Genomic DNA, 22933 nt, shown 5'->3' with positions numbered 1-22933 from the left:
AGTAACACTCCCATATTAACAACAATTAATGAAGAAAATAACCAAACCATATGATATGTTTTTTTGTTTGTTTGCCATTAGATGAGGAGAGATTTCCATGAACAGCGTCAATTAATATCAACAAATCCAACCGAAAAAAGACAAACCAATAGTCAATAGACATAAACAACCGATCGATTAGCAAAAGAACAATTAAAAAAGATCAAAACCTTTGCACCAAAAAAAAAAACTAGATCAAAACCCTAGTTTATAGCCGTAAACTGAATAGGGTATTAGAACATCAAAACCCACCTCTAAGAGCAAGAACAAGATGAAGAACAGAACCACGTTCGACGTTGTAATGTTTGGCGGTTTGGTCATCAGCAAGTTGTTTACCAGTGTAGATGATCCTTTGTTGAAGAGGAGGAATCCCTTCTATTTCTTCAATTCTTTCCTTGATTCTAGCAATTGTGTCCATTGGATCAATCTCAAATCCTATTTCTTTACCTGTCAGAGTCTTCACTTTGATTTCTATCATCTTTATTTTCTTTCCTCAGAGCTCAATTTTTTTTCTATCGCTCTCTATATCTGATTCATCCTTGCATTGTGTGTATTATATATATACATATCCACGGGAGACAGTGATTTGGAATAAACCCACCCACTAGAGGTTTTAACTTTTTGTTTTAGGAATAAGGTCAATTTTTGGAATACATTCTTCCTTTTTTAAGGAAAAGGAAAAACTCAGATAAATCCATAATTTTTATTAATCTGAAACTCAGATACTCTCAGATAAACTCAGATAAAACCAAAACTCTTTTTATTTTGAAATTTTTAATATTTATTTTTTAAAATTTGAAATTCTATCCCAAAACTTTGCTCCTTAACTCTAAACCTTAAATTTAGATTAGTTAATTTTAGGATAAAATATATTTTTTGAGTCTAATAAAATTTATTTTGGTCATTTTTTTCATTGAATGTTATTTTTGTGACAAAAACTAAAAAATTGATATCTTAAAAAATTTCTCATTTTACATATTTAATTAGTAGATTTTAGCAGATTAATGTATATCCCAACAATTAACGTTTCAAATACTCATTTGGTGTTTTAGAACCAAATTTTATTAACATACCACCAAAGTTTAATGGTTTCAGTTCCTAAGATAGAAACACAAATCATAATAATTTTTATTTTTGTAAATCCATCCAAAATTTTGTAACGTGTTCAGATAAATTATTATTCAAGTTTTTAATTAAAAACTAAAAAACTTTATATTACGATAAAAACTTAACTTAAAAAACCTGCAATAAACATACTCTTAGATTCCGGTATTTGGCTAATTGTCTCTTTACAAAACTATTCTTAATTGGATTAGTGCACTCACGCTCGAACACACGGCGCGTGCCATTCTCCATTGTACTCGTTTGAATCAAAGAGAAGGCCACGTGACACGAACGCGGAGTCCACCGTTGCCGCCCCACGGAGCATCCAACGTTTGCCACCCCCACGTGGCAGCTTAGGCAGCTAACTTATTTCTGAATCAAATCTAATGATAATTGACTAATCAAATGATAACTACTTGCCATCTACTAATTACTATTCTTACGTCATTACATGGCTATATTCACATTGCATCTATTACATGCATTTAAGATATCTCTAATAGTACACAATAATTGTATCTATATTTTACTTTATTCTCGTATAAAAAGAATAATAATTAACATATCAAATTCAATCTAGTGGAGATGGGTACCAATATTTTTCTTTCGGAGATTGTAAAAATAAAAAGAAGAAAATGGGTATATAGTACGCAATTAATATAAAAAGCATGGGGTTATTTAACGCCTGACAAATACTCTTAAATAAATAGTGAATTTAAAGCAAACCTGAGAAAGACTATATGGAATTCAACTTTGAAGAAAGAGCTTGAGGCAATACGGGGACCAACGTCACGTTATTATATTCATTCACCCCATTGTATAAAGAATATTAAAAAGTGAACAAAAAGCTTTTCGGTGTCAAAGGTTTTTTTAAAAACTTTTCTTCTTCCTCTTTCTTCCTCGTCCGTGTTGTTTCAGCGTTTTCCACAGTTAAAAAAACGTCACAACGTCTCTATTTCTAGAGATCTATCTCTCCGGTTTCTCTGTTCTTTGTTTGTGTAATTTTACAAGAGTTTGGAGAATACTTGTCAAGCTTCTGTCGTCGCGGAGTGACAAATAATCCAAAAGAAATCCTTACTCAAGCAATCTGGTTCTCTAGGTTTGTTTCAGCTTTTCTCCTTCAACTGATATAATCCCTATATCTTAATAATCTTGTAGTTAGATTGCTTTTCCAGATTTTTTTTTAGAAGTTGCATGATAAAGGTATTTTCATTCTCTAAAAGAGACGTTACTGTAAAAGAAAGTAAAATTTAATAGATCTTGATCCAAGGAGTTTAATTCAGTGCAGTTCTTATATCTAGTAGTTTGTCTTATCATATCTCTGAACTCTTATGTCACTGTTTTATTAGTTCATATATATGTACAGTATATAGATTTTTCTCTTTCGGTATTAGTGAGTATTTAAAGGAATGTTAGACTGAGAAGAAAAAGAGACTTATTAAACTTAAATGAAGAAATTAAATTCTCTCTTTTTGAATGCTGTGCAAATTTCTTACCATTTTTCCTTAACCAATTTCCTTTTTTTAATACAGATTTTATTGAACTTTATCGTTTTATTTTAAATCTTATAAATATAAATTTCCATATAGAACAAAAAATCACAATAGATATGCTGACTAAAAACACAATATATTATATATATTATTAGGGATGAATATTTTGTGGGTAAAGTCTTTCAATTCAAAGGGTTTTGATAGATTTTTGGCCGGAATATTTATGCAGGTGAAAGAACTCGAATTCCAAAGCAGAGTTTTAGATTTGGTAGATTAAGCGAAGAGATTAAGAGATGGCAACACTAGGAGATATTGGAGTAGCCGCAACGATCAACATAATCACTGCCATCATCTTCCTGTTGGCGTTTGCAATTTTGAGGATACAACCTTTCAACGACAGAGTTTATTTTCCCAAATGGTATCTCAAAGGTATAAGAAGCAGCCCGTTGCATTCAGGTGCTCTTGTCAGCAAGTTTGTCAATGTAAACTTAGGCTCCTACCTACGTTTCTTGAACTGGATGCCCGCTGCTCTGAAGATGCCCGAGCCTGAGCTTATTGATCATGCCGGCTTGGATTCTGCCGTCTACTTGAGGATTTACTTGATAGGGTATTAACTGTTTTGAACCTCTTCTTGATTTTGCATTGCTTCATCTATAAAATTTATTTCTCTGTTTTTTCAGGCTTAAAATTTTTGTACCGATAGCATTACTTGCATGGTCGATTCTTGTACCTGTTAATTGGACAAGCGACGGGCTGCAACTAGCGAAGCTACGTAACGTAACATCTAGTGATATTGATAAGTTATCAATCTCTAATATCGAACGTGGATCAGAGAGGTTTTGGACTCATCTCGTGATGGCTTATACCTTCACATTCTGGACTTGCTTTGTTCTAATGAAAGAGTATGAGAAAGTAGCTTCTATGCGTTTATCATTTCTCCAGTCCGAGCAAAGGCGTCCTGATCAATTCACGGTAAAGCTACTTACTACATGATCAGTTTTTGCCTCCTGATGTAACACTGCTCTGAACCGGTTTTGCTTTCACAGGTTTTGGTAAGAAATGTACCATCGGATCCAGATGAGTCCATTAGTGAGAGTGTGGAGCATTACTTCCTTGTTAACCATCCAGACCATTATCTTACACATCAGGTTATTGTAGCTTAATTCTCAGAAAGAATCAGTCTTCTTGTCCCTTTTTTCTTTTTCTTTTTAAATCCTTGTAACTTGATTGTCCAGGTTGTGTACAATGCAAACGATTTGGCGGATTTAGTAGAGAAGAAGAGGAGCACACAGAACTGGCTTGACTATTACCAGTTAAAATATACAAGGAACCAGGATCAAAGACCAAGGATAAAGGTAATTTCAAGACTCACACAAACTTGAATAAGCTAGATTTTGAGGGCTGTAGACGATTTAGTAAATGTTTCAATAAATATTTATTTTTAAAATAAATTTAGGGGTTTATATCTATGTATTTTTTTTCAAATTTTTTGTGGGACTATAGATTAATGCTTCACTGGTCTATGCCCAAGACCGGCATGAAGCTTGCAGTTGTCTCTAATCTGTTTTTATGCTGTCTTCTTTGGGAATCCAGACAGGGTTTCTCGGGCTATGGGGAGAGAAAGTTGACGCCATTGATCATTACATAGCTGAGATCGAGAAACTAAACGACCAAGTAAGTGTTACTATCTTCTCATATATACAACGGTTTCTGTTGGAAATAACTGAAAATGTTTTTTTTTTAATATCTTTTGTAGATAATGGAGGAAAGGAAGAAGGTAAAGAAAGATGACAAGAGCGTAATGCCAGCAGCTTTTGTCTCATTTAAAACACGTTGGGGTGCTGCGGTTTGTGCACAGACACAACAATCTAGAAACCCGACCGAATGGTTAACTGAATGGGCTCCCGAGGCACGTGAGGTGTTTTGGTCAAACCTCGCGATTCCTTATGTTTCTTTAACAGTGAGAAGACTTATAATGCACGTTGCGTTCTTCTTCCTCACTTTCTTCTTCATGATCCCAATAGCCTTTGTTCAGTCCTTAGCTAGTATCGAAGGCATAGAGAAATCTGCTCCTTTCCTCAAACCCATCATAGAGAAGTAAGTACATAGGCCAGTGAAACATTTGGCTTATAACTCCCGAATTTAAAAAAAAAAAATTACATAGACATATATACCTTCAAATTTATTTACTATTTTTTTTAATAAAACTTTTACTAAATCGTCTACAACTCGAAAATCTCATGGCTGCCCTGAGTTATTTATGTATGAATGAGATGTTGAGTTTGTTATGTTTTTTTGGCAGGGATCTTGTTAAATCAGTTATCCAAGGCTTTCTTCCTGGTATAGTGTTGAAGCTCTTTATAATATTTCTGCCAAGCATTTTGATGGTCATGTCCAAGTTCGAAGGGTTTGTATCGCTATCATCGTTAGAGAGAAGAGCTGCTTTTCGATATTACATCTTCAACCTTGTCAATGTCTTCCTCGGTAGCATTATCACCGGTTCTGCTTTTGAACAGCTTGATTCTTTCCTTAAACAATCCGCAAACCAGTAAGTCTTCTCTTCTCCTTTTCTCTCTGTTATAGATCTTTGGTGCTTATGTTTTATTCTTCGTTCTTGTCAGGATCCCTAGGACGGTTGGAGTAGCCATACCGATAAAGGCAACGTTCTTTATCACATATATAATGGTGGATGGTTGGGCGGGAGTAGCAGGGGAGATTCTGAGGCTGAAACCTTTAATCTTTTTCCATGTAAAGAACTTCTTCTTGGTGAAAACTGAAAAGGATAGAGAAGAAGCTATGAACCCTGGACAGATCAACTTCCATGCAACGGAGCCTAGGATTCAACTCTACTTCCTCCTCGGTCTTGTCTATGCCCCGGTCACTCCTGTTCTACTCCCTTTCATTATAATCTTCTTCGCGTTGGCTTACCTCGTCTTTCGTCATCAGGTATAATACTCAAAAACAAGACTATGTTTCATTCTTTATAACATTTTCAAGATTGATTGATCACACAAGTTGTTCGGTTTGTCAGATCATAAATGTGTACAATCAAGAATACGAAAGCGCGGGTAGGTTCTGGCCTGATGTTCATGGACGTATAATATCAGCGTTGATCATCTCACAAGTTCTTTTACTAGGACTAATGAGCACTAAAGGAGCTGCTCAGTCCACTCCTTTCCTCATCGCCTTACCGGTTCTCACCTTTTTCTTTCACCGGTTCTGCAAAGGCCGGTACGAACCGGCATTTCTCCGCCACCCCTTGCAGGTCAGTAAAATTCAAACCGAAGATTTGTCACCGGTTTAGTTTAAGTATGTGTTGTTGATCTCATATGGCTTGGCTTTAACAGGAAGCTATGATCAAAGATACATTGGAACAAGCCAGAGAACCGAACTTTAACTTGAAACCTTATCTTAAGAAGGCATATATACATCCGGTTTTTAAAGACGATGAGTATGAAGATGTTCGGTCTGAGGTTTCCGGTTATTACCTCGGAGATACGGACGAAGAATGTGTTACTGTGCCGACCAAACGTCAGTCTCGGATAACGACGCCGGCTGCTAGTCATGCTAGCGGCGGTTCTATGCGTTCACCATCGTAGGGATAATCTGAACTGAACCAGTGAAATTTTACTTAACCGGGTTGGTTTTGTACGGTATATAAAGAAACGGAATCAACCATGTCAGAGATCTCTTTGTTTATTCACTCAAAATTTTGTATATGGTTACAATTTATTTTGGTTTGACTTGTTGGGTTGCTTTTCCAGCATTAAGAAAAATAAAAACGTTGCCTAAAAGTAAAACACAGTTAAATTCATTGGAGCATCTCAAAAAAAAAACTTTATAACTTTAAATATATAGTTTTCTTATCTCCAAAATAAATTCTAATACTTCAAATTTGAAGTTCTAAAACGAGTAAAACTTCATTTTTGAAATTTCATAGTCAAAACTTCAAATTTGAAGTTTCATTCTTGTTTATCATTTTAATCTTCAAAAGTTTTATATTTCATAAATATTTCAAAACTAGTTTTTATAAATTTATATTTTACACATAAAATATGAAGTTTCACCACTCAAAACTGTAATATTTTTATTTGCATTTTAGTCCTTATAATTATAAATAACATTAATACTTCTTAAATATTTTTGTTTATCATTTTAATCCTGAAAATATTTTAACTTAGTTTTTATAAATTTATTTTATACACATAAAATTAAACAAAAAATTTAAAATAAAATTTATAATATTTTTAAACTAGAATTAAACAACAAAAATGTTGTATTGTGCTTGTACTTTAATATTTAATTATGTATTTATAATTTTATATTTTAGAGTAAGATTTTATTAATTAATATTGATGCAATATTTTCATATGTGTTTGTTCTTTATTAAAAAATTATGAATTTATATTAACTATGACATATATAAGGACTATATTGCAAAATACAAATAATTTTAAGGTTTAGCTTGAAATTTTATTTTTGGAAAGGAACATCTTCAAACTTCAAATATAAAATTTCAGAAACTTTAAAATAGAGAGTGTTTTTGGAGATGCTCTAAGAACCATAAAACCGGAGAAGACAAACTTGAGGTGGTTTGTTATCAGTGTTCTTACTTAATATTGCTGCTGACTGGTTTTTCACTCACTCTTTAGTTCCTTTCTTGTCTCATGCAAAATAGATAAAGAAGATGGTGATCTACGCCGTCGAACAATTCTTGAAAGAGCTGAAAGCATTATTGCCAGATTTTTAAGCTAAATGCTTAAACTTTTTTGTTGTGGCATACAGTATTGTTCCTAGACGTATTTAGCAGGAAGCAGCCGACTTTTTGTAGATTGTAAAATCATGGCGCGATTGTAGTTGGCTACTTGACTTTAGTATGCTGCTGTGAAATTGATTCTCTAATTACCTTTTTGAACATTTCTAAGTTGGGAGCCACTCACGTTTTTTGGCATATGAAAATTGAATTACGTATTTTGCATTGTTTTGTAATAGCATTATTACTAGTTTTGAATACTTGGAAGACTATGATACTGCGAGATCACAATCCCATCATAGTTGTTAGCTGTTGGTGAAAGATATATGGAACATCACAATGACTATTTTAATATCAAATATTGTCTCCGTTTCTTTTCGAATGATAGTTTCAAAGATATTTTGTTTCAGAATAACAATGATTAACTGTTTTTGGTTATTTTTTGTTGTACCTGAGTGGTTTTAGTAAAAGTAAAAAGAAAAATATTTAATTTGTGTGTTTATATTAAAACATCGTATAAAAAACAAAGGGGTAAGTTTTAAGTAATCTATTTTTCTTCGATTTTGTGTTTATTTTTTTTTGGTCAATGTAAGCGTGAGAACTTATCAGCAGAGATCCTAATGATCAAGACTGCGATTATTAATCCACTTATTTTCCAACTTTTCCTAAGGACTAGTGGAGTCAATGGATGAATTGAAACTTAGGGTGTCATGGCTATATAGCCATATAGGTATTTGTTTTTTTTTGGGTAAAATATAGGTATTTGTTTTGGTAGGAAAATATATTTGTTGACTTTTATTTCTTAAGAGAATATATTTGTTTTGAACGAGTTTATCTATCCAAAGACCAAGAGTCAAACCCAGCATACTCGAGTGCTCTTATAACAGTTTTAAAGTTAGGTTATGTCAACTTTGAGCAGCGATTCATGTCCCATATGTTACAGGCTTACAGCTGTTGATAGATATAGTAATGATATTTTGTGAATTTTGTTAATAACACGTTCTTGACGTGTTTATCTTTGTGACTTATAAATATGTACTGTCGCATAACTAATCGCTAAATTATACCACGGTTTGTCCTTGGTCTATTATTCAATCAATCAATCGTATAATTTTACTGAGAACCAGTCGTTTTAACGTTTGTAATATATATCTCCAAACATGTTATAGTATCTTTTATAGTTTCAGGGCTGATGTGCCCTTTAACTAATTAAATTAAAATTGTAACGTTCATAACTGGTAGGCAAGTAATTAAAGGGTCTATAAGCTATTCAAGATGCTAAAAGACGCTGGTAAGCCAACATCTGAACGTATTTTAACTATTGTTGTTATACATAACCAATAAGTAAGCTCTCCAAGATGCTAAATTATCTGATTGGTTGTCATAAAAAGTATAAAAATTCACTACCATACGCGATCGAGACGTGCTGGTTGCCTTTTTTCTGTCAAGCTAGTGGGGACAAAATCTCCAAAATAACTCAGATGTCTCGCTACCAGAAAAAAAAGAAGAAGAACTCGGACATTACCAGAGGTGGAGGTAGTAAAGGAGAAGTGGGGTCAGCTGACCCTACTAATTTTTAAAATATATTTATTTTTCTTAAGAAAAAAATTATTGACCCTATTAAAATATAAAATTTGACCCCACAAAAAAATATAATCTCTCTAAAATAGTTACAAACATTAAAAACTAAAGTTATAATTTATAGTTTTTAATGGTTTATAAATTATATTTTTGAAAAAAATAATTCTGACTCCAGTATAAAAGATTTCTGGCTCCCCACTGACATTACATTGTTCGATTCTTTTGGTAAACATTTTTGTCTGTTATAAATTAATTTGTGTTAACGATGATGAAGTTGTCCATACAATGGATTGTGCGGCGATTAGTTTAGGGTCCCCCCTCCAAAAAAATCAGTGAACCTAAAATAAAATTATATTTCCCTAGACTCTTTCCAAACGATCAAATGAATTTCACGTGTTCCACTTTTGTTCTGCCTAATTTACAAAATTATTGATTTTATTTTTTCTACGCGAGCCTAACTCGTTCATTCTTCTGAAATCTCAACCCTTCGAAATTGACCACTCCACTAAAAAGAGTATACAAAAAGTCAAATATTTTTCTTAGAAGACCTAATTTTTCAAACACTTCTTCGTTGACCTGTGGCATCACTCCCTCGTGTATAAATAGCATTCCCGTCCTTTGTTACTCTTCATCCAAATACATTCATACACATACAAACACACGCAACACACATTCCCATACAAAAAATTGTTTGCAATTTCTCTTCTTTAAATTCTAGCAAGGCGATAAAAGAATGAATACATTCAAGATATCCCATTTCGTTTTGGTGATCCTAATGGTTTTAGCCATTGGTATAACACTTAGTGAACCGCTAAGGGTTGAGGCGAACCACCGAGACAGATATGGTCGGTTGATAGCCTCTACACGGGGGAGAAAAGGTTGGAGCCGTACAAGTGCAGCAATGACATGTGACAAAAGCCCCCGAGTATGTCGTCTCAAAGGAAGTTCAGGCCGTGCTTGCTGTCGTAAGAGGTGTGTGGACTTGAGGACCAACAAATTGAACTGTGGAAGATGTGGGAAAAGCTGTCAATACTCGGAGATTTGTTGCAACGGGTATTGTGTAAACCCAATGTTTAATAAGAGACATTGTGGAGGTTGCTTTAAGAAGTGCAACAAAGGGAGATCGTGTGCCTATGGAATGTGCAGCTATGCCTAAAGAAACAATGGGGCTACTAAGGTTATTGAGAAAAAAGTTTAATTTGTTGGTTTAAATTGGATTACATTCATATTACAATCTTTAATAAATAATAGAAAACATTATATCTATAGCTTACACAAGGGTGGTCAAATTGTTATTAAAATTCCGAAGGGTCCTGTAAAAGTTTGTCATCATTTTATTGTTTAATTTTCATGTTCTCGTGTCATGTAAAAAACCAATGTACTAATCTTCAATGACGTTTTCAGTTTCTTATGCTAGTTTCGTTTATTATTATTATGAATCCTAAACATTATATATAGTATTACTAAGTTAGACGGTGTCATGAATGTTTCATTCAATAGCCTTTTGTCACATTTTAGTAGGTTTTGGTGTGCTGTAACTATTACGAAAAGAAATATCAAAGAATTGAAAGAACTCCAAGAGAATTCATCTCATTATTATATTGTATCTAAATATAACACATCTGCTAAAGATAATTTAATCTAGGGGAGATTAATTCCTTGCCTGAACTCCTCTTGTTAAATAAAAAGTATCATTTTATCCTTACATATTATTTTATTTTATAAAAAGAGTTATTATAACAAGAATAAAATAACATAATAAATTTATTTTGTTCAAAGTAAAATTTATGTTCTCACAAAAACAACATGTAAAACAAAAAATTTCCTAAATTTTAACTTTGATGATAATTACCATTGGTCTCTTTTCTTTTCCTTTTTTTTTGAGAATTTGAGATCTAGTCATTTCAAAACAAATATAATTAGAAATGCAATAGTCTTACACAATAATAGTCTGTATATTTATTATTTTTACATAGACTTGAAGGTTTTAGTAATTATACTTTGTTCTTAAAATCCGACATTATCGTATTCCCGTTTTACTCTTATGATTTTAAACCGACATCTAAGAATGTGAATGTACATATTTTGGCGGAAGTTGACTTTTCTGCCTATAAAAAACGATAATAGTGCCATTTGTTAATTGCCGTCTCAGATAGTATTATTCTATATATATTACTTGTTTTCAGTCGTATTCAAATAAAAGAGCATTATATTAAACAAGTTGAAGTATAAATAGCAAAGTCAAAACCAACCCATCGTCATCTCAAGCTCGTGCAATCACGTCTACCTATAACTAAGAGCATCGACCGAAGAAGTACTTCTTTAACAATTTAAATTCATGGGGTAAGTTTCATTTCACTAGTCGGCCCTACTATCCGTGTGTCCCACCTTCTCATCTTTCATAAACTACATAAAAATTCATATACTTAAATGCAAATTAATGATTGTACATTGTCTAGCTCATACCTATGTCGTGTATATATATATTTGCTCACACATAGTTCAAATCAAGCCTCTCCATCTTCAAGCAAAAATGGCTTCTCTTTTGTTAACAGTTTCACTTCTCTTTGCAGCTCTCTCTTATCCTCTTGTAGAGGCTGCTTATTATAGTAATAGTTATTACACCACCCCAAAACCATTACTAAACCCAATCGATTCTTGCTGGCGTAGAAACCCTAACTGGGCATCTAACCGCCGCGCTCTAGCCGATTGCGCGGTTGGGTTCGGTAAAGCCGCAATAGGGGGCAAATACGGGTCAGTCTACGTGGTTACAAACCCATCGGACAACCCTGAAAACCCTAGACCCGGAACCCTACGGCACGCCGTGATTCAATCTAAACCGCTATGGATCACATTCGCACGTGACATGGTCATAGTGTTGCAAAACGAGCTCATCATGAACAGCTACAAGACTATCGACGGAAGAGGAGCCAAGGTGGAAATCGCATACGGGGCATGCATAACGGTCCAACATGTGAACCATATCATTATACATGGGATAAGTATCCATGATTGTAAACCGGGTAAGTCGGGTCGGGTGCGCAGCAGTCCGACCCATATTGGAAGTAGGAAAGGATCGGACGGTGACGCAATCGCCATATTTGATTCTTCACATATTTGGATCGATCATTGCTTCTTTTCTCGGTGTCAAGATGGTTTGATCGATGTGCTTCATGCTTCGACGGCCGTCACTATTTCTAATAATTACTTCACACAGCACGATAAAGTAAGCATCTAAATTTTACATTGTAATTTAATAGCGAGTACATATTCTGAATACTGATGTTATTTTCCATATGTGATAATGAAGGTGATGTTGCTCGGGCATAATGACAATAATGTGGAAGATAGGATTATGCGAGTTACAATTGCATTCAACCATTTTGGACCGGGTCTCATTGAGAGAATGCCTAGGTATACATTAAATACACGTTATCAATGTCTTACCAGAATAAAATCTTGAAATTGCTGACATGTATATGGGGTTGATGACGTGACAGAGTAAGGCTAGGGTATGCGCATGTAGCTAACAATAGATACGAGAAGTGGCAAATGTATGCAATCGGAGGAAGTGCTAATCCAACTATCTTCAGCGAAGGCAACTACTTCGTTGCTTCTGATGACCTTAGCAAAAAACAGGTAATTAAAAGTTAAGAAGATATGTATGTAACTATGTATAATTTATATCGAAATTTTGAATTCTACAACTAAAACACACACACACACACACACACACACACATATATATATATATATATATATAAATGAAAAAAAAACGATTAATAAAATGAAGAAAAAAACGATTAATAATTACGGTTAGAATATCCCACAATAACATGAAATCAATAACGTATTTATAAAATATATTAAGATGTATATATTGATTATCAATTGATTTTAAGATGGAAGAGCTTGTTATTTGAAACTGGTGTCGTGATGCATGTGTGTAGGTGACAAAGAGAATAGAAAGCGGATATGATTCGAAAAGGTGGAAATGGAGAACATCAAAAGACGTTTTCAAGAACGGAGCTTACTTCGTGCAGTCTGGATACGGAACCGTCACGCCGTTGTACGAAAGAGCAGAGTGGTTTCCGGTGTCCCACGGCTCTCTCGTCCCTTCTCTCACTTCCTCCGCCGGCCCTCTCCGTTGCTACTCCGGCAGGACTTGCTGATTATTTATAATATTCATAAACATGTTTTGTTTTTGTGTTTTTTTCTTTCAACATCGAGGCGGAATTCCTGTATCTGAGGTGTATTATGTGAATTCTTCTTACCCGGGACGGAATTCAAATTTATGGAGGATCGATTTTTTTTTTTTTAAAGTTTTTCTTTTTGAAGTTTGTTTTTATAAAGACTTGTATAATTCAGTAATGTATCTTTTAATCCAAAACTTGAGTTGCATAATTATAAAATTTGAAGTTTATAATGTGAAGAGTGTAAATATATGATGGGTATGATGATATTTTTTATACGAAACGACAATAAACAGAACTGTTAGATTCAAGTTTATTATGGCTTCCAATTTAAAACTAATTGGTAATAAGTGGATTGGCCATAACTATTTATATAGTAGTAAATTAATTTTTATATTTCCGATGTGGGATGTTTTTTTATCAATATCCTCCCTCACGCTCAGACATCTAGGTCTGAAACATGGACAATGTGGGAATAACATTCACAAAGGGTCCAACATCGGTATAGTAGTAGTACTTGTAGTCAAATGATCTTATCGCTCTGATACCATGTTAGAATCGGGTTAATTATGGACTTCCAACTTAAAGCCAATTGATAATGAGTGGATTGGTCATAACCCTTTATATAGTAGTACATTAATTCTTATATTTTTGATACGAGATGTTTCTCATCAATAAGAACTTTAAAGAAATTGATATATAGTACTCCCATAAGAAAAGTGATGATGTCGACAAAAAAAAGAAAGAAAAGTGATGACAATGCTATTCTCAAAAAGTATTATTGTTTTAAAAATATTACTACTAGCTCATTCTTTCCTAAAAAAAAAATATTACTACTCATTCTCAGTCGTATTTAAATAGAGGCGCCGTATATTAACCAAAATCAAAAAAAAAAAAGTCAAGAATTAACAGACAAATTCAATAACATCATTGGCGCCATGTTGTATGCATCCGCCGATACAATGCATGTCAAAATGCAGTGTCTTTTGTGTACCAAGCTCATTAATCATAGACTATTAATTGACTATGTTTTAAAATGACTAACAATCACTAATTTTTCTCTAAACTTAAATGCATTCTTACAAAATAAATGATTACGTAGATTCAAAACTGTACACATAAGGGAGTTGCAACGTATATATAGGAGAATTGGCAAAAAAAAAACTCATATATAGGAATAGAGCATAATTACAGTGATTACTTACCGATTTTAACTACAGAGATAAATGTGATTGAGCATTTACAGGAGTCATATATGGGACTTGATCAATGGAAGATTACAAGTTTCCTCTAGCAGTAGATTCTCTAGCTGACCAGAACTATATGTCGTGTGTATATATTCCCGTTTCCCACACAGACAATTTAACTCAAACAAAATAGTATGGCTTCTTTCTTCTTAATAGTTTCACTTCTCTTTGCACTATTCTTCTCTCCTCTTGTTGAGTCACAAAATCCAATCGATTCTTGCTGGCGTACAAACCCTAACTGGGAATCAAACCGTCCTGATCTAGCCGGTTGCGCGGTGGGATTCGGAAAATACGCGTCTGGGGGCAAAGACGGGTCGATCTATGTGGTCACAAGCTCAGAAGACGACCCTGAAAACCCTAGCCCTGGAACCCTACGACATGCCGTGATCCAGACCGAGCCGCTATGGATCACATTCGAACGTGACATGGGCATAGTGTTGAAAAACGAGCTCATCATGAACAGCAACAAGACCATTGACGGAAGAGGAGCAAAAGTGGAAATCGCGCACGGACCATGCATCACGATCCAACACGTGAGCCATGTCATTATACATGGTATAAGTATCCACCACTGCAAACCGGGTAAATCGGGTTTAGTACGGAGCACTCCGACTCATATTGGTAGACGGGGAGGATCGGACGGTGATGCAATCTCCGTGTTCAATTCGTCAAATGTTTGGATCGATCATTGTTACTTTTCCCAGTCTGAAGATGGATTGATCGATGTGGTACTTGGTTCTACTGCCGTCACTATTTCTAATAGTTACTTCACTCAGCATGATAAAGTAAGTATATCTATATACATTAAGTTGTAACTTATTAAAACATTGAATATTAATTATACTTTTGATATTTATGAAGGTGATGTTGCTTGGCAATCACGACAACATTGTCGTAGATGAGAATATGAAAGTTACAATTGCATTCAACCACTTTGGACCGGGTCTCATCGAGAGAATTCCTAGGTATATAAATATATTTTACTAACTAAAATTTAACTTAATGAACATTAGAAAATGCTGACATGAATATACAATTAATGATGTGATAGGGTGAGGAGAGGGTTTGCGCATGTAGCAAACAATAGATACAATAAATGGCTAAAGTATGCACTTGGAGGAAGTGCCGATCCAACCATTTTTAGTGAAGGCAACTACTTTCTTGCTCCTGATGACCCTAGCAAAAAACAGGTTTCGTCGTTTTATATTTATTAATATATAATATATATATTATTATTAAACATATGGATTAATGTATTCGTTATCAATTGTTTTTGAGTCAAGAAAACTCCCTTAATATAAAGGTGTTGTACATATATGAAGGTGACAAAGAGACTAGAGAGTGGAAATGATCGTAGCTGGAAATGGATTTCTTCAAAAGACGTTTTCTTGAACGGAGCTTACTTCGAGCCGTCTATCAACGGAAAAGTCACGCAGGTGTACGAAGGAGAAGAGGAGTTTCCGGTGTACGATGGCTCTCTCGTCCCTAATCTTACTTCTTCCGCAGGTCCTCTGAGTTGCTACTCCGGCAGGATCTGCTGATTAATTTATCTTATTCGTTAATGTGTTTTGCGATTTCTTTTTTTTTTACGTCGGGACAACATTCAAATTATATTGGAAGATTTCTAGATCTGTTTTACGACATGGAAGCATCCAGTGTTTACCCTTTCCTTGCCTTTTTCAAACTTGCTAGCGTATACACATGGATTAAAAGGACGGTCTGAAATCTGAACAAATACATATTTTTAATTTGGTTGGAAAATATATAATTTAGAACTTTAGTTTGGTTTGAAAAACTTACATATATAATCATGTTAAAACGCGTCAAAAATACAAAATTCCTTTATCCCAAACTTGTAGTATACACATAATCAAAGATGAAAAGGAAAAGACAAAAGAAAACGAAACAGAAGAAAAGAAAAGTGTGCTCGTGCTTTTGCCTATTCTTTTTAAAAACATGTTTTCATGCTTTTAGAAAATTCTGTTCTCGTTGCTTTGAACTCCACAAGTGACCGGAGCTTTGGCTCTCACTTTTCTCAAGTACCAAAATACTCCACCCCCAACGCCAATCGCTCCGGCAGCTGAAACCGCCGTCACCGTTCCTGTAAGAGACAAGTTGATCAGATCATATCAAGTCAAATAAGTATCTATATCAAATTGAGAAACAAATTCATATGGTAATTATAGCAATATTTATTAATTACCCGCGACTGCTCCAATGTGTTTATGCTTTACGAGGACAGGATCTGCGAAAAATATTAAGAGATTAAATATATATAATAGTAACGTCATGTGATTCAAAATACATAACATTTATAGTTGACATGAATATATCACATGTTAGAAAATGATTTTTTAATAATATTATAACAAAAAAAAAAGTATTTGTCAGTAAGAAATACAATAGAATTGTGAAAGAGAGAATTTACCATTACAATGAGTAGTGGCATTTCCTTGTTTGCAAAGACACAAAAAACTCTGTGTCCTCGTATCAAATCCACAAACCCCACCACCTTTAGTGGTATCTTGGCAAAGAAGGCACTTCGTAGTCACCGGGAACTCGAAATCAACCCTAATCCCGTACTCTGGAAACTGATCATATGGTGCATTCCCAGCCCCCGTACTCCTCCAATACACACTTGTATATGTCGCGCAGTTCTGTAGCATCAGCCTAAGAGACTGAGTTGCTTTCGGGTAGTAAGAGCAACAAGAAACCCTAGAACCTAAAGCTGATCCACACTCGGGCAAATGTCTGCACAGGTAGCTCGAGCTATCGCATGACGAGTCGCACCTATCCGGAAACCTCTCGCAGAAGAGCGGCTTTGGCTCGACGATCACTTTCTCTGAATCGCAGTTGAAGAACAAGTAGTCGTTTTGAGGGGAGACAGTGAAGTGTGTGCTTGAATCTATGCTGAAAGATCTCGTGGGTCGAAAGTTATCTCGATCTTGACAGTTCCACATGAAGGGATCAGATACAAGAAGGTGAGGATCGGAGTAGCTTATGGACTTAACAGGGTATTTACCGGATGGTGTTCTAAGTTCAAGCTTGGTGTTGTTGTCGGAGCAAATGAGCATGTGTCTGTAGTAAGGGCTGCCACAACCATCGTCGATGCCAAAGGGATAGTTTATTGGAATGTCGCCGCAAGAAGATCTACAGAGATGTGATTGGGATGATGTTATTGATGGTTGAAGAATGATGCTCATGAAAATGGCGAGGAAGATAGAGTAGGAGTGAAGTGGAGACATTATTTAGAATTATGTTTTTTTTTTCATTTGAGTTTTGGGCAGATCTTAATTAAGGTATTATAATTTGGTGGTGTGAAGTGCTGAGTAAGCTTGGAATGTCTTGCTAAGGAGTTTAAGAATCCACCTTGTCATGTGCTTTTTCAATAGTTTTAGTCGTTATAAAGAAATAAAAAGAACATCACATGAATGTGAATAAATATAAGAATCACATTAGTTCGCATGATTATGTTGGGCGGCTAGAAAGCAGTTCGCAGTTGATAATTTGATATTATCACATTCCTAAGTCCACTTATTATTCGGTATTATCTTCTTTTTGTATATTTTTAGATTTTACTTAACTAGTAATATCAAAAAATCTGTTGGGAATATATCACTAAATATACAGGGATGAATTAGGATCTATCGTATATATAGAGTATAAGCCCCTTTATTCATGATAATTAAACCTAATTACATCAGAACCAGTGATCAACGTAACAACTCTGAGATGGAAAATCGTGTGAAGAAGGTAATTTAACTTAGCGATGGTCAATTTTGGTATTTTGATTGTGACTGTTTCAAAATTTGTAGTACTTTATTCAGAAGGCGGATTTAAAGAAAGTGACACTGGAGAATCAAAAGCTTAGAGAGGAAATGCTTACACTAACGTGGAATAATCAAGCCTCACTTGCAATGAACGACGAAATATATGTACGGTAATTAACTACGTGCAGTAACTCATTAGCTTAACTAATTTGTGAATTTGATTTTCGTGATGTTCGGCAATTAGATTTGTTTTTTAGTTGGCGAAATTACTAGCGGAGAATCAAAAGCAAAGTGAAGAAGTGCTTGCACTAACGAAGAGGAATAACGCTCTACTTAGGAAGCAATCCGAGTTATATGAAAAGGTAATAACGTTAATAATAATAACGTACGTAGATCATATCAATTAACATGAACAATGATAGTATGATACTATTACTAACTAATGCATGTGTATCAGTATTATACTTGAGTTTTGATTATGTACATATATATATTATTAGGCAATAGAGGTCGAGAAATCCAAAGAGGCTCCTTATCTTTCGAGCCAATCCATCGACGCCCGGAGAGAAACATATCGTTGAGAAGTTGGAGAAAGGTTTCAGAAAGTGAAACAAGAAGTATCAATGATATGAGGAATCAAGAGAGTAATGGCTTATATATTATGAATACGTACGTAGGCGTGTTGTTGTAATTTGTAGATGAGTGGAAAGAGTTGCTAAAGAGCCAAAGAGAAGGCAAACATCTCTCTGATGGCTAAGGAATTTGCATATGTCCGCATGCTTTCACGAACTCATGGCCAGGTAAAATCTCCTGAGAAAAGTGTCATCTCTTTTGTTAAGACAATGGTCATGATTTTCAGTGTATTTGCTTCTTTGTAAACTATAATGCAGCCAGCTTCACCTACAATCATTCAACTTCTGAAAAAAAAAATTAAAAATCTCTAAGAGGTTCTCTCGTTAGACTATGAAAACATAATTACACTAACAAATATGCTAAACTTTTCAAATCACCCAATTAACTATAAAATTATTCATTAGAGCCCCTAATGGACTCTTATGTATTGCGAGGTATTGGAGAGAATATCCCACATCGGAAATATAAAAGGAACTTAAGTAATATACAATGGACTTGGGCCAATCTATTAATTGTCAATTAATTTTAAGTTGAAAGTCCAAGAAACTTAGTACGAGTATCCAAATCTATTCTGTTAAGAAGTTTTTCTTGTATAGAAACTTACAGAAAAACAAAGTATAGTGAGGATCAGAAATTCGGGTTTCAAAAAGCCCAATATATTGTTTCTGTAGACAAAAGGCCCAGTAAAACCATTAATTGGGCTTTCGCGCAGATCATAACAAGGTGTGTCCTACCGTAGTTCAGAAAAAAAAAAAGGCAAGGTGAGCCCTTCCAAAGTTTAAATCGACACCGTTTCGGTTTGAGTTGATTTTCAATCAACGGCTGAGAATTAGAAGAGCACGTAGTCCACCATAAGCCTCGTCGGCACATGTTAGTTTTCGCTAAATATAAAACTTCTTCCTATCCATCCATTCGTCAACGATGAGTCGATGACATCTCATCGTTCATTATATAGCTGATCCAACGGATCACATGGCTCCACACGAAAAATATCATCTCTTTCTTTTTCTTTCGACGCGGTGACGGCGATGTTAATTTAGCATTTTCTCTGGCACAGTCATCATCTTGCTGGACAAATTATTAGTTTATATATTTTGATTTATTTACAAATTCAAATAATATTTATAAATCTAAATAAAATATATAAATTCGAAAGTTTTTTCTAGGATTTAAGTTTTTGTATTTTTAATTAAAAAATTCAAACAAATTCATTCAAATCTATTATAAAATCAAATATATTAGTAAATATGTACGATTAAATAACACTTGATTTAATATAAAATTTATAAATTATTAAACTAATAATACATAATTTTAATACATATTTTAAAATCACAGATTTAGTTCGAATTTTTAAATCTATTAAAATATAATAACCAATAACCGGGTAAAACTCTCTCCTTCCTCGTTGTTCTTAATTAGAAAGGCCCAAGTAAAGCCCATAATATAAACCCATGTAACTAGGGATGGGTCTGTCTTAGGGTTTCACAAGCTTCCTCTTCATATCAGCTTTGCGTTGTTGAATCAATCGAGCACCTGTTGATTGGGAGCGATAATGGGGAAATCAGGAGCGAGGAAGAAGAAGAGCAAGCAGGCCAATTCTTCCGAAACCTCATCTTCCTCCGTCAACGGCGGCGGCGATTTCGACGCCTCCGTGTACCTGAAACGAGCGCACGAGCTAAAGGAAGAAGGGAACAAGAAGTTCCAAAGCAAGGACTTCCAAGGCGCGCTTGACCAGTACGCCGACGCGCTCAAGCTCGTCCCAAAGAGCCACCGTGACCGAGCCGTGTTCCACAGCAACCGCGCCGCGTGTTTGATGCAGATGAAGCCCATCGATTACGACAAGGTGATCTCCGAGTGTTCCATGGCGCTTCAGGTCCATCCTGGGTTCACGCGAGCTTTGTTAAGAAGAGCTAGAGCTCTTGAAGCTGTGGGCAAGTATGAATTGGCTGCGCAGGATGTGAATTTGCTCTTGGGAGCTGACCCTAATCACAAGGACGCTACCGAGATGTCGAGACGACTTATGATGTGTGGGCCTGGTGGGCCTCAGAGCAGGCCTTCACCTGCTGCTCTTGGCGCCTCTGCTGCTTTGGGTGGTCCCGTTAATGGGCTTGGTCCTTGCTTGCCTTCTCGTCAGGTTCACAAAAAGGTTTCTTCTTCTTCGCCCGTTGCCTTGCCTGTTGTTAGTAGCAATAGTAAGGTAGAACGCCCAAAGATGAATCCTTTGGTAGAAAATGGCCATGAAGGGAAGACACAGATGGCGAAAATTGTTTTGAAGCCGTTGAATGATTCTTCTTCTAAAGGTTTGATGATGAAGGCAGAGCAGTCTTCTTCCTCTCAAGAGAAGGTAACTAGGTGGAGGCCGTTGAAGTTTGTTTATGACCATGATATCAGGTTGGGTCAGATGCCTGTGAATTGTGGGTTTAAGGTATTGAGGGAAATCGTGAGGAGTCGTTTCCCTTCTTCCAAGTCGGTGTTGATTAAGTATAAAGACAATGATGGAGATTTGGTTACTGTCACTTGTACTGCGGAGCTTAGGTTGGCTGAAAGTGCTGCTGATGGTGTTTTGACTAAGGAGCCTGAATCCGATAAGTCTGACTCTGTTGGGATGTTGAGATTGCATGTTGTTGATGTAAGTCCTGAGCAGGAGCCACCTTTGCTCGATGAAGAAGTAGAAGAGGAGGAAGTGGAAGAAGAGAAGCCGCCTGTTGAAGAAGAAGATATCCGAGCATCTCTGAGTGAAACAGTATCCGAAACAGAGGTCAGCAATGAGAAATCAGATAAGGAGAAAACACCTTCTTCTGAAGATCCTGAGATGAAGGAGTTGGAGATGGACGATTGGTTGTTCGACTTTGCTCAGCTTTTCCGGTCGCACGTGGGTATTGACCCTGATGCTCATGTTGACTTGCATGAGCTGGGGATGGAGCTTTGCTCTGAGGCGCTGGAGGAAACAGTCACTAGTGAAGAAGCTCAGCCACTTTTCGAGAAAGCTGCTGCCAAGTTCCAAGAAGTTGCTGCGTTAGCTTTCTTCAACTGGGGTAACGTGCACATGTGCGCTGCGAGGAAGCGCATTCCGTTGGAAGAATCTGGTGGAAAGGATAAGGTCGCGGAGCAGCTTCAGACTGCTTACGAGTGGGTGAAAGAGAGATACACTCTAGCTAAGGAAAAGTATGAGCACGCCTTGTCAATCAAACCTGACTTTTACGAGGGTTTGCTCGCTTTGGGACAACAACAGTTTGAGATGGCAAAGCTCCATTGGTCTTTTGCTTTGGCACAAAAGATGGATTTGTCTGTATGGGATGCAACGGAGACATTGGCCCTCTTTGATAGTGCAGAAGAGAAGATGAAAGCTGCGACTGAGATGTGGGAGAAGCTTGAAGAACAAAGGATGAATGATCTGAAAAACCCGAACAAGAAAGAGGAAGTTTCAAAGAGGAGAAAGAAGCAAGGAGATGGAGAAAACGGGGAGGCTTCGGAAGCTGTTACAGCAGCAGAAGCAGCAGAGCAAGCTATTGCTATGAGATCACAGATCCATCTATTCTGGGGAAATATGTTGTTTGAAAGATCACAAGTGGAATGCAAAATCAGTGTAAGCGGTTGGGAGAAGAATCTTGACTCAGCAGTTGAAAGATTCAAACTTGCAGGTGCTTCTGAAACCGACATATCGACTGTTGTCAAGAACCATTGTTCAAACGAAGCAGCTGCTGAAGGAGATGATAAGAAGGTAACTGAATCTTGAAAACCTTGTCAGACGGAACCCATTTGATCACAGGAAGCTAAAACCAAAAGGCTAAACATGGAAGGTGCATTTCTGCTACTTGCACTCATTGGATAAGCTGCAACCGTTTTGATGATTTTCCTAATTCAGTTTTAATTATGTGTGTGAGTTTTTTTTGTTTTTGTTTTTGTTTTGTGGAATTTACTGATGAGATGATCAACGTTTCTGATCTTATAATATTGCAACTTTTATATTCACAAGTCTTTTTCAATTATTCTTATGTTATAAACACCTCCACACTTAACCACACCAGAGTCATCAGAGATAACTAGTCAGTTAGTTCTTGATTATACTTGCATCAACTTAATACTTACTGAGATTACCCACACATATCAAAACCAT

At 35.7% G+C, this 22933-nt stretch overlaps 8 protein-coding genes across 8 annotated transcripts; 6 read left to right on the top strand and 2 right to left on the bottom strand.

Moving 5' to 3' along the window:
- Window positions 1-80: 80 nt before the first annotated feature.
- Window positions 81-784, bottom strand: LOC111206260 (NEDD8-like protein RUB3). The gene has a single exon (XM_022702753.2). It carries the CDS (start codon window positions 515-517, stop codon window positions 281-283), a length of 237 nt encoding a protein of 78 aa, XP_022558474.2. The 5' UTR covers window positions 518-784; the 3' UTR covers window positions 81-280.
- Window positions 785-1988: 1204 nt separating this feature from the next.
- LOC106376255 (CSC1-like protein At1g11960) lies at window positions 1989-6450 on the top strand. The gene is made up of 11 exons (XM_013816321.3): window positions 1989-2242; window positions 2866-3243; window positions 3317-3608; window positions 3683-3784; window positions 3872-3991; window positions 4230-4310; window positions 4393-4733; window positions 4939-5184; window positions 5258-5582; window positions 5668-5901; window positions 5984-6450. The coding sequence occupies exons 2-11, from the start codon at window positions 2930-2932 to the stop codon at window positions 6233-6235; spliced, it is 2307 nt and encodes a 768-aa protein (XP_013671775.2). The 5' UTR covers window positions 1989-2242; window positions 2866-2929; the 3' UTR covers window positions 6236-6450.
- A 2648-nt stretch (window positions 6451-9098) lies between these two features.
- Window positions 9099-10377, top strand: LOC106374535 (stigma-specific STIG1-like protein 1). Its single transcript, XM_013814539.3, has one exon. It carries the CDS (start codon window positions 9704-9706, stop codon window positions 10124-10126), a length of 423 nt encoding a protein of 140 aa, XP_013669993.1. The 5' UTR covers window positions 9099-9703; the 3' UTR covers window positions 10127-10377.
- Window positions 10378-11407: 1030 nt separating this feature from the next.
- On the top strand, window positions 11408-13695 carry LOC106373282 (putative pectate lyase 2). The gene is made up of 4 exons (XM_048782247.1): window positions 11408-12196; window positions 12281-12384; window positions 12471-12609; window positions 12921-13695. The coding sequence occupies exons 1-4, from the start codon at window positions 11411-11413 to the stop codon at window positions 13140-13142; spliced, it is 1251 nt and encodes a 416-aa protein (XP_048638204.1). The 5' UTR covers window positions 11408-11410; the 3' UTR covers window positions 13143-13695.
- Window positions 13696-13733: 38 nt separating this feature from the next.
- Window positions 13734-16072, top strand: LOC125610198 (putative pectate lyase 2). The gene has a single exon (XM_048782249.1). The coding sequence runs from the start codon at window positions 14545-14547 to the stop codon at window positions 15223-15225; it is 681 nt and encodes a 226-aa protein (XP_048638206.1). The 5' UTR covers window positions 13734-14544; the 3' UTR covers window positions 15226-16072.
- On the top strand, window positions 15275-15951 carry LOC106374537 (putative pectate lyase 2). Its single transcript, XM_013814541.2, has 3 exons — window positions 15275-15375; window positions 15462-15600; window positions 15733-15951. The coding sequence occupies exons 1-3, from the start codon at window positions 15275-15277 to the stop codon at window positions 15949-15951; spliced, it is 459 nt and encodes a 152-aa protein (XP_013669995.2).
- Window positions 16073-16223: 151 nt separating the features above from the next.
- On the bottom strand, window positions 16224-17811 carry LOC106374538. The gene is made up of 3 exons (XM_048782248.1): window positions 16839-17811; window positions 16614-16655; window positions 16224-16511 (listed from the first exon to the last, which is right to left on the bottom strand). The coding sequence occupies exons 1-3, from the start codon at window positions 17653-17655 to the stop codon at window positions 16381-16383; spliced, it is 990 nt and encodes a 329-aa protein (XP_048638205.1). The 5' UTR covers window positions 17656-17811; the 3' UTR covers window positions 16224-16380.
- Window positions 17812-20272: 2461 nt separating this feature from the next.
- LOC106376256 (protein CLMP1-like) lies at window positions 20273-22784 on the top strand. The gene has a single exon (XM_013816322.3). It carries the CDS (start codon window positions 20369-20371, stop codon window positions 22550-22552), a length of 2184 nt encoding a protein of 727 aa, XP_013671776.2. The 5' UTR covers window positions 20273-20368; the 3' UTR covers window positions 22553-22784.
- The last annotated feature ends 149 nt before the right edge of the window (window positions 22785-22933 follow it).

The sequence above is a fragment of the Brassica napus genome, chromosome A6, assembly GCF_020379485.1.
Source record: "Brassica napus cultivar Da-Ae chromosome A6, Da-Ae, whole genome shotgun sequence".
NCBI classification, from domain to species: domain Eukaryota; kingdom Viridiplantae; phylum Streptophyta; class Magnoliopsida; order Brassicales; family Brassicaceae; genus Brassica; species Brassica napus.
Note: the sequence above shows the minus strand (reverse complement) of the source record. Positions and strands in the feature narration are given on the sequence as shown.

What these genes read in the sequence shown, in the direction of transcription:
- LOC111206260 (XM_022702753.2), bottom strand. Translation starts at nt 517, where the DNA reads ATGATAGAAATCAAAGTGAAGACTCTGACAGGTAAAGAAATAGGATTT.
- LOC106376255 (XM_013816321.3), top strand. Translation starts at nt 2,930, where the DNA reads ATGGCAACACTAGGAGATATTGGAGTAGCCGCAACGATCAACATAATC. An exon ending in GGCGTCCTGATCAATTCACG is followed by an intron (nt 3,609 to 3,682) that starts GTAAAGCTACTT and finishes TTGCTTTCACAG; the next exon opens with GTTTTGGTAAGAAATGTACC. An exon ending in CTTAAACAATCCGCAAACCA is followed by an intron (nt 5,185 to 5,257) that starts GTAAGTCTTCTC and finishes CGTTCTTGTCAG; the next exon opens with GATCCCTAGGACGGTTGGAG.
- LOC106374535 (XM_013814539.3), top strand. Translation starts at nt 9,704, where the DNA reads ATGAATACATTCAAGATATCCCATTTCGTTTTGGTGATCCTAATGGTT.
- LOC106373282 (XM_048782247.1), top strand. Translation starts at nt 11,411, where the DNA reads ATGATTGTACATTGTCTAGCTCATACCTATGTCGTGTATATATATATT. An exon ending in CTCATTGAGAGAATGCCTAG is followed by an intron (nt 12,385 to 12,470) that starts GTATACATTAAA and finishes ATGACGTGACAG; the next exon opens with AGTAAGGCTAGGGTATGCGC. An exon ending in ATGACCTTAGCAAAAAACAG is followed by an intron (nt 12,610 to 12,920) that starts GTAATTAAAAGT and finishes GCATGTGTGTAG; the next exon opens with GTGACAAAGAGAATAGAAAG.
- LOC125610198 (XM_048782249.1), top strand. Translation starts at nt 14,545, where the DNA reads ATGGCTTCTTTCTTCTTAATAGTTTCACTTCTCTTTGCACTATTCTTC.
- LOC106374537 (XM_013814541.2), top strand. Translation starts at nt 15,275, where the DNA reads ATGTTGCTTGGCAATCACGACAACATTGTCGTAGATGAGAATATGAAA. An exon ending in CTCATCGAGAGAATTCCTAG is followed by an intron (nt 15,376 to 15,461) that starts GTATATAAATAT and finishes ATGATGTGATAG; the next exon opens with GGTGAGGAGAGGGTTTGCGC. An exon ending in ATGACCCTAGCAAAAAACAG is followed by an intron (nt 15,601 to 15,732) that starts GTTTCGTCGTTT and finishes ACATATATGAAG; the next exon opens with GTGACAAAGAGACTAGAGAG.
- LOC106374538 (XM_048782248.1), bottom strand. Translation starts at nt 17,655, where the DNA reads ATGTCTCCACTTCACTCCTACTCTATCTTCCTCGCCATTTTCATGAGC. An exon ending in TGCCACTACTCATTGTAATG is followed by an intron (nt 16,656 to 16,838) that starts GTAAATTCTCTC and finishes TATTTTTCGCAG; the next exon opens with ATCCTGTCCTCGTAAAGCAT. An exon ending in ACACATTGGAGCAGTCGCGG is followed by an intron (nt 16,512 to 16,613) that starts GTAATTAATAAA and finishes TGTCTCTTACAG; the next exon opens with GAACGGTGACGGCGGTTTCA.
- LOC106376256 (XM_013816322.3), top strand. Translation starts at nt 20,369, where the DNA reads ATGGGGAAATCAGGAGCGAGGAAGAAGAAGAGCAAGCAGGCCAATTCT.